Genomic DNA, 13566 nt, shown 5'->3' with positions numbered 1-13566 from the left:
AAGCTCATGGGTTTTTTAAATATTTATCAGGTATGAGTTATATCAATATAATTTTAATGGTCAGTGTTGCACAATTGTGGAATTACTTATTTCTGGATACAAATATCTTTAGCTTTTATACTGTTATATACAGTAGCTACACAGACTAAAATTGCACTTTTATCTCACCTTTCCTTTTGCATGAGGAATACCTAAGGGACATTGATGTACTCCACCGAGTAAAGCAGCCATTGCAAAACTATAGCCACTAACAGCTTCAGGAGAGGTCTTCAGATTGTTGAGCCGTTCCGCACATCTGTCCAGAAATGGAGTCAACTGGAAAGGCAACGCTACAGCTACACAGCGCAAGCACCATGCAGCAGCAAGTCGAGCAGCCATGCTTGGATGAAGGAGAACTGAGGTTACGGTCTCCAGCAACCCTGTGAAAAAATAGTCTGTAACCATGTAATTAAAAACGTCTTCCTTATTACAATGTACAGGGGTCCAAAATAAGGTTACAAAAGCAAGCTTAATTCTCACATTTCCTAACGCTGAAGTGCTTGACTTTACAACCCACATCTTTTAGTACGTTTTTTTATGTAAATGCCAACATTCAGTGCCAGATTTAGGCATAAACCAAGTAAGCTTCACATTATGAGGGGCCTCTAAATCAAGCCCTGGGCTGCGAAGGGTTAGCTGCCAGACCAGAAGTGACCACAGACCAGCAAACTGCAGCCCCACAGATAGGCCGCGATTCCTACCACAGGGCCCGCAGGAGCTGCAGTTGAGGTTTGGGCCTACCCCCCAGCCAGGGGATGGAAGTATCTTTACTTGTGTTCCGGCAGGAAACTCCGGCCACAGAGCTCTGTGTGGTGGTCTGCTGTTTGCCGGGCCACAAAATAAAAAGGTTGGGAACCCCTAGCTTAGGGCCCCAGCATGTCATAATTCGGCCCTGCCTATGTTTTCAAAGAAAACAAACCAAATCAACAGAATTTCTATCGATGGCATCATACTGACCCCCACATAGTATACCAGAAGGGTTGGAACTGTCAGGTACACAGGGAAGACCTCTGACACTTGAACTAATGAAGTAACTGATAGTGGTAACAGGCTGTAATTCTATATGTTGCATAGGGGATAAGATCCATGTTGCCAGTGTTTCACAGATATTTGCTAACAAAGGATCAGTGGTTGGAAGCAATAGGTTGATTCATTCCAGGTTCTGGATGAGAGTGCATGCTATGCAGACTCCTTCCAGTCTGTCCTTGTTACAGTCCCGTCTCTTAGTCCACCTACAACTGTAGTGATTGTTTCCCCATTTTCTCTGCACCCTATGATGTTCCAACCTAACAATTCCCAGTATCCACATCTCTGTGCCATTCCTTGGCCCACTGTATACTACTCCTCAACCCAAACTCAGTCTCCCCCCTGCATCTACTCAGGCATTTTGTCACCCATCCCATCCTTTGAAGGAAGGGTCACCCTAGAAGTGCTCACTTCCCCAATCTATTCCCTCTGCCCTAGCTCTTGTCCCATCTACACTTGGAGAAGGCTGCTTCCCCCATCTTACTGCATGGGCACCAGCAACCCTGAGGACAGAGAAAAGAGTCACCTTTGTCCTAAGGTTCAGTGCCCCACTTGTAGTCATGGGAAGCAACTGTAAGAAAAGTCTGCCTCAACCCCAAAGAATGTAGAAGGTCATACGTGATTACGCTTTTCAGAGATGTTTGTTACCAAATTCAAATCCTATTAAAGGTGTGAGAACTGAGATGTTTAAAGTTTATAATTTTGGCAAATGTGTTTTTTTTTCTTTTTCTTTTTTTTTTCTTTTGGGGGAGGAGCAGGCAGCAAAAAGATGTATGCCGAGCACAAAAGCAATCACTTCTAAAATTTCAAGACCGACATTTGGAGATGGCAGATTTTTTTCCAATTAAAATGCTGTAAGACCAAACAACATATTTTTCCTTGATATTATGACAGAAATGCTGAAACATTTCTGCTGAAATTCTCCAAACGCTTAGCCTGAAACAGAAATTCAACACAGAAAATTTAGGGTCTTTATAATGGGAAATACTGAACAACTTTAACTACAGGAGGTACAAGTAGCTCAATCTATGACGAGCGCTAGGAACCAGAAAGAGCAAACTCACTCCAATGTTTGAAGTTGTAATTTGAAGCAAAATGCTTTGAATAATTTTATAAACTTCATATAGACCAGTTTTAGCTACACTGATTTCATGTTAACTGGTCAATATATCTTATGAAATGCTACATAGTACCATTCAACTTCACTTTCATACCTATGGAGGGTTCTTGAATAAGAGGAGATGCAGTGGCATTCAAACTCTGAACTAAGCTACCCAGCTCTTGAAGGGCACACACCATCACATGTTGGCTTGCAGCTACATCAGCAGCTCCCGATTTATTTTCACTGTTAGCATCATTCACTACTGCTTCTGGAAAAACAAAAATCAAAATATCCTACTAAACTCTCATTTCACACTTGAATGGATGCACATAAAAATCACTACATAAGAGCGAAAGGAAAAATTAAGGTTTGCAGTTACATTAAAAATGCAAATCGTTTTCTACCTCTTAAGGCTTGGCAAAGCAAGTTAATTCAGAAAAAAAGTAACATCTTTACAGCAAAGCCAAAGTAAATTGCCCAGCAAAGCGTCAAGTTACAGTAGATTCTCAGAAATTATAGGGGGTGCCATTATAATTAAAAAAGTCATTTGACTGAGAAATGGAGAGTTATAAAATGTCAAACATGACTATGAAAAAATAGACATACAAAACATCTATATGTATACCCATATATGCAAAATATGTAGGAATAATACTATATTAGGAGTTTGGGATTCTGTATTAAGAATCTACATGCACACACATGTGGGCAAAGAATGTGTGACAAGCTTACAAGAAAATGCAAATTACATTAACACTAAAATGACAGTATGAGACAAATGTAATTTGATGGATTCTGCTATGTATATTTCCATGACATCTATACTTTGATTCTTCCCCACTGTCTTAGCAGGAACATCTATGGTCTGTGATAACACAGAAAAGATTTTGGTGTTTATTAAAGTCTTAGAAGACAATAAGTCTGATCAGGAGTGATTTTTTAGTCACAATTTAAATCTCCACCAGTCCACAAAATAGCAAGGGCAGATTCCTAATAAGAAGGTACCAATTTGAAGTTTTTATTTCATCATTCTCACACCGTGGGCAGCTAGTAAAACAATTTTTAAAACAGACAAAATTTGGGATACTAGGATTTTCTGCTGACTTTAACTAAGCAAATTTGCTATGGAAATCATTGCAATGACATGCAGAAATCTCTGCTACTTAAAAAAATTCGTCTTCAGAGTAAAACTAAGCTACCTGGAAGACTTAACTCAGCCTTGACTGAAAAAGTTACCTGAGCCATTTTGGAGCATAACTACAGTAATAATTCAGTAATACAGTAATAAATAGAGAAAAATACTGACTTGTAGGGGTGCACTGATAGAGATTTTGGGGGCCAGTACCAATACTCAATATTTAAAGAAGCATGCCGGTGGATGCCAAACCAATTTCCAATATAGCTGCCTCCAGCTTGTAAGTCTGGTGTGGTGGAAGGGGAGTGGGGAGGGAAGGAGAGTGGGAGGAGCAGATCAATGCCCCCGCGGTGAGGGAGGGGGCAGAGGAAGAGGCAGGCACTGCCCTGCCGAGCTGGAGCCAGCACAGGACGGAGCCATAGTTTACGGGGGGAGGGGTGGCTCTGCTGACTGCACCCCGGGAGGGCGTTGGGGGGAATGTGCCAAATCTGCGCTGGGCAGGGCAGGCAGGCTGGAGCCAGAGCTTTGCGGAGCTCTTCTTGCTGGAGGCTGTGCTCAGAGCGAGTGCCAGCGGTGCTGGGAGGGGGCTGCAGCCACCCCAAATTTTGCTGCAGCTCCACTCCAAGTGCCATTGTGGCCAGCTGCCTGGCACAACCCTGGCTCAATGCCCCGCTTCCACCCACACGCCAAGATGAGCTAGGGCTGCACCAGGCAGCTGGCGGTGATGTCGCTGGGAGCGGAGCTGCGGCAAAATCTGGGGTGGCTGCAGCCCCCTCCCAGTGCCACCAGCACCCCCTCTGAGCCTAGCCCCTGGCGAGAAAAGCCCCATGCAGCTCCAGCTCCAGCTCCAGCCCAAGGCTGCAGTCCGCCTGCCCTGCCACATGCAGATCTGGGGGCACATGCCCTGCCTCCACTGCCCTCCTGGGGTACAAGCAGTGGCCGGAGCCACCCCCCTCATGAGCTGCGGCTCTGCCCCACGCCTGACCCACCCTGCCTCAGCAGCACCTGCCCCTGCCCCCTCCCTCACCACGCGGGGTGTTGATCTGCCCCCCCACACCCCTTCCCTCTCCCCTCCCACCACACCAAACTTACCAGCTGGAGGCAGCTCTCCATGCTGTCAGCTCTGCTCCTCAGTGACTGAGTGCTATGCTGCAGCTGCATGCAACTTGGGCATTTATCGGTCAAATTATCAGCCCCATCAAGCCGATTTCCAATACAGCCACTTTTCTTTATATCGGTACTGATCCGATATTGGACCAATGCAACGGTCAGTGCACCTCTACTGACTTGGAAGACAATGACAAACCTGGACAAAACTAGTGGGCCATTCATAAGAAACAAATTGAGTACATCATTAAGTAAAGACAAAAATGGTTCTTACCTACTGCCTTCATTTGTTTACCAATGGCTTGACAGATATCCTTGGCAGCTGCTATCTGTGCTTTCTCCCCTAATAAACTGCCAACAGTTGCTCTCAGAATAAAGGAAACACATCTTCGAGAGTATACCGCCTCCACATGAGTCTGTGTCGCACGGGGATGGGAAACTAAATCCAGAACATGAGACAAGAATGTAGCAAAGTTGCGCTCCAACCACTGACCTCCTAGCGTTGTAACAAAGACAACATAGGCCTGTAGATACAGATACATATACATAGTGAATATGGAAACAAGTGGATATACTTAGTATTCAAAAGAAAAAGATTAATGATACATTTGTACTGAAAAATATTTTCTACTAGTTGTGAATGAGCAGAGCAGAGAAAGCTAAGTTAAATTAGCTCCATACACCATAGTGAGACTCCTCCCAGTAACCAAGCTAACTCATTGTGCCCACAATATGCTACATTGTGCAATACAGACATAACCTCAGAAGCATTTCAGGAAAATCCAATTAAAAATACACACTGACTGTTTTTTCCTAATGTTTTCATTTCAGATATGGCAAGCATATGCAAGATATGTTGTGCATAAATTGCTCTAGTTTTTTAAAGAAAATCTGAACTTGAGATTTAATTAAATGCCTGAAATTGCTATAAACTGATCCAATAAAAAAAAATACCCCAAATTCACTGAAAAATATTTTGCAAAACAAATGCTCTCATCAATCACCACAAATGTCAAGTAAAGACAGGGAAGTATGGGCTGGGAACGAGGAGGGAGGTCTCCCCTACGTGTGAGACTCGGGGAATGTGGGTAGGAATGGAACAGATGTGGGAATGTGGGAATATGGGACAGAGAAAAAATACTGTCTTCTGTTATGGTTGTGAATGGGGAATGAAAAGCAAGGCTGGGTTGGGCAGGAAGAGGGAATACTTTCCAGCAAGGGTAGCATATAAATTAAATAAATAAATGGTTATTTTTTTAAAACTGTAATTCCACATCATACCAGTTAGGTAGAAGCTTACTATAACAGTGATATACATTTTGTCCATTACATATAAACCATAATTCTAAATTATGATTAATGTGTTCTATTATTTATAGACTTAAAATAATTATGACATGTGTAAAAGTACAAGGTGTTGTATAATTATGAAACTTAACAAGTTGCATGAGGAAAAATGGAGCACACTATTCCTACCCTCTTCAGTTTTAAACTAGGTAACTGTGACTTCCTGCACCCCAGCAAATCCCAATATAGAGGCACCTTAGGAGAAGAGATGAATTTAGGGTACACACTTTATCTAGAACACCAGCAGGTAGTCAGCACAGATTGGGGATAAATGTGATGTTCTCCCTAAAGGAAACACAATTTCAACTAGGAGCTGCATTCTGAACTATATCAACTTCTAAATAGTTTTAAGGTGCAGACAGTACCTAAAGTACTCTGTTATTTAAGGAACTTTTCTTGTATTTACTTACAAAAGCCAAAAATCTCAACCTGTGGTTGTCATATATTGCAATTTAAAAATAATTAAAAAAATTCAACCACTACTGCAAGCTAAGCAAAAAAATTTAAAAGAATATTTATGCAGATAAATTCACCTAATCTACCCAAATCACTAGATAATGAACCAGTATGAAGCTAATTTACAGGAACCACTAATTGACACAGTATATGGCACGGTTATGCTCTTCTAATGTTTTGGGACAAACAAGAAAATCACAAATCCGAGACTTTTTTTTTTTTAAACACACAAACCTGTAGCTACAGTGTAATACTGAGTGTAATACTGTTCCTCTATTTTGAAATGAAGAAAGAGAATTTCTCAAAAAATTATTACAAACCTGTGTGACACCAACTCGTACTTCTCGATTGACAGACCCTCCTACTTTTAACATCTCTCCACCACTCTTTAAGAATCCAGACCCTCCTCGCAAAAACCCTGTGGCCATGAGTTCTAAGACTTCCTCAAGTGTAGCCCTCTTCACATTCTGACGCATCACTTGTGGAAGGAAAAAGGCAGTATTTCAAATCAGAGATATAACAAGACCTCATCAGCAATGATTTGGAGAGTCCATTAACACCACTCTTACAGTTTCCCAGCTTCTGCTTCCTCTGTGTGAAAATGAAGCTTATTTCCTATATATTGGGACTTTTTACCATCTTGAACTTTCCCTGAGCATGATGAGGAGTTCATGAGCCCAAAAGCTTGCAGAAAAAAATATTTTTTGCAATTTCTCAGTTGGTCTAATAAAAGGTATCATTTTCGAACCAAGAGTTCGAGATTTTTGCATTTCTTTTTGTCTCAGATCAACCCAGCTACCACATACATCCCTGAAACATGGAAGATGCTGAATTTTAGCCAAAATCATCTTCTAATTTCCAGCCTATTCATGCCCTGTTTATATCCATCTGTTCTTGTATCAGTACTGTCCATTACTTTACTAGTTCTTTCCTGCCCACTCAGTACTTGCTATCAAGGTACATACAGAGAGCAATCATGTCCCTTCTTGGTCTGCTTCACTACACTAAATATATCCAGCCTTTTTAGTCTCTTTTAAAGCATGCTCTCCATTCTCCTTATCATTCTAGTAGGCTTCCCCTCAGTTTAAAATATTTTGAGGGTGTGCAACTGGTGCCTCCCAAGTCTGGGGGAGCACCGGATCACCGATGGGGTGGTGGCGGCACTCCCCCAGGCAAAACCAGAAGTCCACTTCCACCAGCACTTCCAGGGGATGCACGCCTATCCCCTATACACTGCCAATGAAGGGTGACCAGAACTGTACATAATGCTCCCATGGAGTGTTATAAGTGCCTTGAACAATTATGTACTGTCCTACCTCTACTAGAAATTTCTTGATTGATCCCTGCGAAGATCAAATCTTATCTCTTTCTCACAGTTATATCATATTGGCAACCAGTCATCCTGTGATTCAACTACTATGCCCAGGTCCCTCTGCTCCAGTCATTTTTATCTGACGAAGTCCCAGATTACAAGCAGTCCCTGGGCTAACTGTTTGACTTCATTCTGAGTCTGACTAACCTCCTATGGTTAATGATGTATTTCTTTCCTGAGGACTTCTTTGGTTTGTCTCTCTTCCATGCTCTCTGAGAGTTCAGCTCTAGAGTTTCTCTCTTAACCCTAGTGTCTAGGTTTCCTCAGAGCATGCCCAATCTATTTCCATTTTTTTTTAAATCCTCCTTAGTGTCACCAGACCAACTCACAAAACTATTAAATGTTGGGAGTATACAGAGGGGAAAAAAGACAAGTATATCAAAGACAAAAAGAGTTTTCCCTGCTAACTAAGGCTACAAACAGATGTTGCATTTGTCCTAGGATAAACCATTTTACCCTGGGACAAAATACAATCGTTCAAGTAACCAGGTCCATTGTCCTAAGATAAATCGTAAAAAGGTTCACAGGATAAGTACTTTATCTTAGGACATCACAAAGTCCATCTGAATAAGTACCCCAGAACTGCTTCACTGAATCAATGAGAGAAGCGGCTGTGCATTCAGTCACTCACTAAACACTCATCAGAAGGGTAATGTGTTTACACACCAACTCCAGGATATTTCTGTTCTCAGACAAACAGACACAGCTTGCCCAGGTGCCAATACAACTGTCCCTGCCTAAAATGCTGAGTAGGAGGGGGTGGTTTGGTCACTGGCAGAATGCAGGTGAAGTGACTTGTATATTACGGGTCTGGATGGATTACATTTGAGGTCCTGGTTGGCGTGCCTATACTTTTAGAAGTTTTGTGTTTTATGCTAGCAAAATGCTTCAAGTGAGTTATTTCTTCTACCTCTTTATGTGAATATAACTGGATATGCACAGACTTAACTCATTTTATAACTCATTTTAGTTTACTGTACGCTAATTAGAATTGAAGTTTACAATGCAAAACAAAAATGTAACTCATCCTCCCTAAAATGACATCTCATGCAATATGATTTTATAAAGCCGGTATACCTGTTGCTTGCTTTGGTATCAATGCTGTAGCCATGACAGTGCCTAAAAGCTTTGACACTGCAACACGTACACCGTAATTTGAGTTTTCCAAGGCCTTAAAGCAGAGTGTTGCCACATTTTCTAGTTCAGCTGTCCACATAAATACAGCTTCATTCTGTAGTTCCAGCAGGCACTGAGGAAAAATAAGAACTATTGAATACTACTACACCCTTTTCCCCCCCTTCTGATAACTAATACAATCACACAGGTTACACTTATCTAGTAAATATTTTTGTAGAATACAAGGGTTTCAAACAAAATTCTCACAGGCCAGATCCAGACTGCAGAGATGTGCTCCTACAGGGCCTGAGAATTTGGAGGCAGGGCATGCAGATAAAATGTGGAATAGCAAGCCCCGTTAGGGCCACGTGTTGGTAGCAGGGTACAAGCAACAGCCCCACTGCTCTTGCCATCAATTGTCCCTGTCTGGATCTGATGCAAAGGGCCAGGTGAGCTTGACACTCCTGATTTACTGTATCTGGACAGACTGTATTGGTCACAATGAACCAAAGGCCTCCTCAATTTTGTGGAAAAAGTTTATCCCACCCTCTATTTTAAAATGGGCAGTGTATACATTCTCCTTAGTCCACTGAGATTTTAACACTTCACACTAAGACTTCTTGATAATATGGGTCTCTCTCTACTATACCATATTCTTTCCTGTATATGGACTAAGACTGTATGAGTCCTGTGTGTGTACATTGTTGTTTTAAAATAATTATGTCATAGGATCAAGTCAAATATGAATGTGCCATGCACTAAATAGATAATAGCCAGCTTAAATACTGGAGGACCAGGGGCAAGATTGTTGTTTGAGGATTGCTCTAAAATCTAAAACTGCAATAAAGTTTAGGTGTTGGAATGGGCATGCGTTAAATTACAGCTTCATTTTTATTGCTAATATTACAGAGTAGAATAAGTAAATGAGAGTGTATTGTTTAGGTCATGTCTTTTTACCTTGTCCAATCTAGTTTTAAATGACAAGGAGATGGTAAAGACTGGTTTATGAGAAACAATTAAATGAATTAGTCATGAATACTAACTTGCCATAATTGATCAACAAATAAAAAGTAACATGGATATAACCTATAAATATTTAAAGGACGTAAACATCAGCTTGCAACAAAAATTTGGGCTGAACATCAGGGAAAAAAAACTCTTCCTAATGCTGAACTCTATTAGAAAGTAAGAACATAGAAACAGAAGCCACATTACTTAGGACATGACTACTAAATTGAACAAGGCCCAAAATACTGTACTGCACAGAACATTCCTGCTTCTGTAGCTCCAAATTTCTATGAAACACCTTTAGAAATGTAATTCCATTTTTTCAAAGATTGCATCTCCAAATGAAGGTGGCTCCTCTCTATATCATGAATTTGCTTCAAAAATAGTTTACTATTACTAATATCATACTAATTACAATCATCTATATAGACAAATATCAGATTTAATGGAAATATACAAAAGCTCTCTCATGAACATTTCTTACCACATCAAACTCTTTCATTCTTCCAAACATAAAATGATTAGTGAAAACTTAAGCAAATGAACAGCAAATTTTGTCACTTTCCTCATTTAACTGCTTTTGGGGTACAAGGGAGACAGGATTCCTAAACCTTGTAAAAAGCATACCCACCTTAGCTACTGCACATCGTACAGCCATAGATCGATCTGTCAGCAGAGATCGCGTATTCTTATAAATGTCACGATGGCAAGAAGCTGCTGCACCGCCAAGTCCATTTAAAACTTTCTGTAAACTCATTAGTATTTCACTTCGACCCTGAGACTGCAAGTAAGAAAGCAAAGAAAAAGTAGTTTTTAATTGGCAGCACTCAGTAATTTTTTGTCCCCGAGTATCAGTATTATAGTTATATCTGCAGAAAAAGAACAATGATAGATCGACAGAGCATAAGAACTTCTTTTACTAAAGCCCCTTAAAATATATTGGTACTGAACAACAATTACAAACTTACTGTGCAGCATCTGTAATAGCATACTCTATACTTGTGTGAAACAGTCTCAGTTGTTAAAACAGATCATTGTGTAAAATCCAGGTTTTGGTGAACATGGAGTAATACACTCCCCTGCTAAAAGCCTAACAGAAACTCCCCAAGGTCTCCAACTAGTGCAGCAAAAGCTGCCTCTCCTGTTTCAAATACACTATGTACAATACACACCTAGTATTACAGTGTACATTCAATAAGAAACAGGATTTAAATGTAGTGTACATGTGCAAGTTATTGTTTTAACCGTGAAAACAGTATTGCATTAATGCAGGTGATTTTTTGCATTTTACTTCATACACAAAAAAGGGGAAAAAATATGAGCTATTTAGTTAGTTTAGTTTAGTTAGTCTTTCACCAGCCAATCCCCACTTATCCTGGATACATATGTCAAGCGTATGTATTGATGCATGTAATTTTTAAAGTATGCTCTGTATCCAAGCATCAAACCTATCACAAATGCAAACAAGGAAACCTAAGAACGGAAGCCACCTCCTGGGCCATCGAGTCTAATTCCCTCATGTTTGCAGGCAACTATTTATCCAAAAGGTCGACAAGATAAAACACCCTTGACCTCTCTCATACCCAGAGTCATAAAACAGTCTACAAAAATAAAAGTCATAAAGCAGTTTATAGCCCTACAACAAGCCTCAGGCAAAGAGCAGAAGAAACAAGGGCATTGCCAATGCCTTGCCATGACAGTGACAAGAAATATGTTGGTTAATATATGGTCAGATGATCCTGGAAAGCGATCTGTACCTTTTTTACAGAAGAAAGCAGAAATCCCCATAATCACCTCAGTCATAAAGGACTGAGCACTGGACTAAGATAAAAAGACAAGAACATACACCCCAGAGACCAGTACCTGTTACAAGGATTATGTTGGCTTGTTCCACTCGTTAAAATATTCAAAATTTTAAGCCAATTATACAGTACAAATAAACACACATCTTTATATTGAAATGGGCTGCACAGGTAGCTACTTGCCCGATTCATAAGAAAAGCATGAAGACATTTTAACTGAAAGTAGTTTGGGCCTTAAAGCAAGCTAGGTTTGTAGCTCTAAGATGACACATTCCTATAACTCACCTCTGCACTTTTCAAAGACTTTAAGAGATTGTTAACTGTTTCTGGAAAAGAACTGCCCAGCATCCTGCCCATTTTCTCATAAAATGCTCCAACACATGCCACAGCAGCCCTACAAAGAAAAGACAGTGCTTAGCAGCTTCCTTTTCAAAACGTCTAACACATTACCTGAGACGGATCAGCCTACAAATTACATTTAAAAATAAATTTCTCCATGTTCTTAATGATTTTTGATTATTATAAAATTATTTACTATGCACTAGCCACTATATTCATTATTCACTGTGAACATTTCACTTAGCTGAACGTTCTTCTCTCACTAAGCTTACAGGTACAGAGATGCATCTAAGCGAATTCAGAGGCAGAATCTATACTTTAGGCCTCAATATGCACTTATGTGTTCACGTCCTTGTAGGATGAAAACCTTTAATGATTGCATAAAACATTCTCCAGGAAAAATAGCTTCAAAGCTACACTCTTTATATTTTGAGGCCTACTCCCTGCCAACTACAGAGGCTGGCAATCTATGGTCCGCTGGTTGGATCCAGTCCACTAAGCAACTTCATCCAGCCCTTGAAGCAGGGACATAGTTAGCATTTTGGCAGAGGATGGCTAAAAAAATAAATCCATGGTATATTGGCAGCCAGGGGGAATGAGTAGCAGAGGAAGTGGCAGCAGTGGCCAGCTTGCAAGTGGCATCTCACTTTCAGAATGAGCGGAATTATTTTGGCCTGTGACTCCAAAAAGGCTGCCAACCCTCGGTATAGCAACTTTTACAATGCACCTAAGATTACAGACACTCTTAAGTCATTACCTTTATGCAAGTTTTGCACCCATATTTTCCCCTACATTCAGATACTCAAACAAACTGAAAGATTTTAAGTTATGCTACGTTTCAATTAGAGATGCGCACTGTCAGTCCAGAAGCTTAACAGGTTTAGCTCCTCTGCATGTCAAGGCTATGGACATGCAACTTGATGTCACAAAGGAGCTAAGTGTCTCAATTTAAAATCCTTGCTAGATACTATGTAGGATGCTCAGAATTGTGTCTTCCATCACTGACAACATAATTATCCAAGCAGTTTCTTTGTTTGTTACAAACTTATCAAAGGATTCACCTCCTCAACAAGAACACATTGCATTAAAAGTAGAAAGTACTGAACTTAAAGTCTTTAGGTAATCTAACAGTCTTGTTGCAATATTATGTGGAAAAGTAACAATTTCAAATTCTTACTTCACAAAAAAATGCCCAAATTCTCTCCTCAAACATCCAAGCAAGGATAATTTCCACCCAAAGAGTACTTCTGATGCTACTGGCCCCTAGCAGCCATTAAGAATTTTATGCCTGATCCCCCAAAAAAATCATTCCTCCAGCCATGAACATCTGGCATGGTAGGATACAATTTTTAGAATCACATGGAAAATACTGCAGATCCCAACAGTGCAACTACAGGTGTGCAGGGAGCCCAGCACAGGGACCAGGTCCTTGATGCTGGGTTCCCCACAGCCAAACCCTCAAAGGAAACTGCAGATATTAGGAATAGGCCAGCTGTGTCCTGGACCCCTGCCCCATCAAAATAATCTGGGACTCAGACCAGCTCATTGAACCAAGACCCAGGGCTGCCCCCCGATCTCGATGATTAGCTGACCAACGAGGTCAGGCAGGAGGCAACCACTATACATGCCACGCATCTAATTTAAAGCAGGATACAAACCAGCCACACAGATGTGAAACATCTGTGTGTCTGGTTTGCCATTTCAGCCCACTATAAAT

General features: G+C 40.7%; 1 protein-coding gene across 2 annotated transcripts in view; it reads right to left on the bottom strand.

Moving 5' to 3' along the window:
• HEATR5B (HEAT repeat containing 5B) overlaps window positions 1-13566 on the bottom strand; it is an 88757-nt gene that overhangs the window by 66845 nt on the left and 8346 nt on the right. For both annotated transcript variants that reach the window (XM_019549724.1, XM_019549725.1), the window contains exons 5-11: window positions 11796-11904; window positions 10340-10489; window positions 8662-8833; window positions 6533-6690; window positions 4684-4933; window positions 2280-2435; window positions 169-419 (exon numbers count right to left, since the gene is read on the bottom strand). In XM_019549724.1, the coding sequence (XP_019405269.1) occupies window positions 169-419; window positions 2280-2435; window positions 4684-4933; window positions 6533-6690; window positions 8662-8833; window positions 10340-10489; window positions 11796-11904 (1246 nt within the window). The remainder of the gene's footprint in view (window positions 1-168; window positions 420-2279; window positions 2436-4683; window positions 4934-6532; window positions 6691-8661; window positions 8834-10339; window positions 10490-11795; window positions 11905-13566) is intronic.

The sequence above is a fragment of the Crocodylus porosus genome, unplaced genomic scaffold (genome assembly GCF_001723895.1).
Source record: "Crocodylus porosus isolate Cpor-Errol unplaced genomic scaffold, CroPor_comp1, whole genome shotgun sequence".
Classification (NCBI taxonomy): Eukaryota; Metazoa; Chordata; order Crocodylia; family Crocodylidae; genus Crocodylus; species Crocodylus porosus.
The sequence above is the reverse complement of the archived record's forward strand: the minus strand, read 5'-3'. Positions and strand labels throughout refer to the sequence as shown.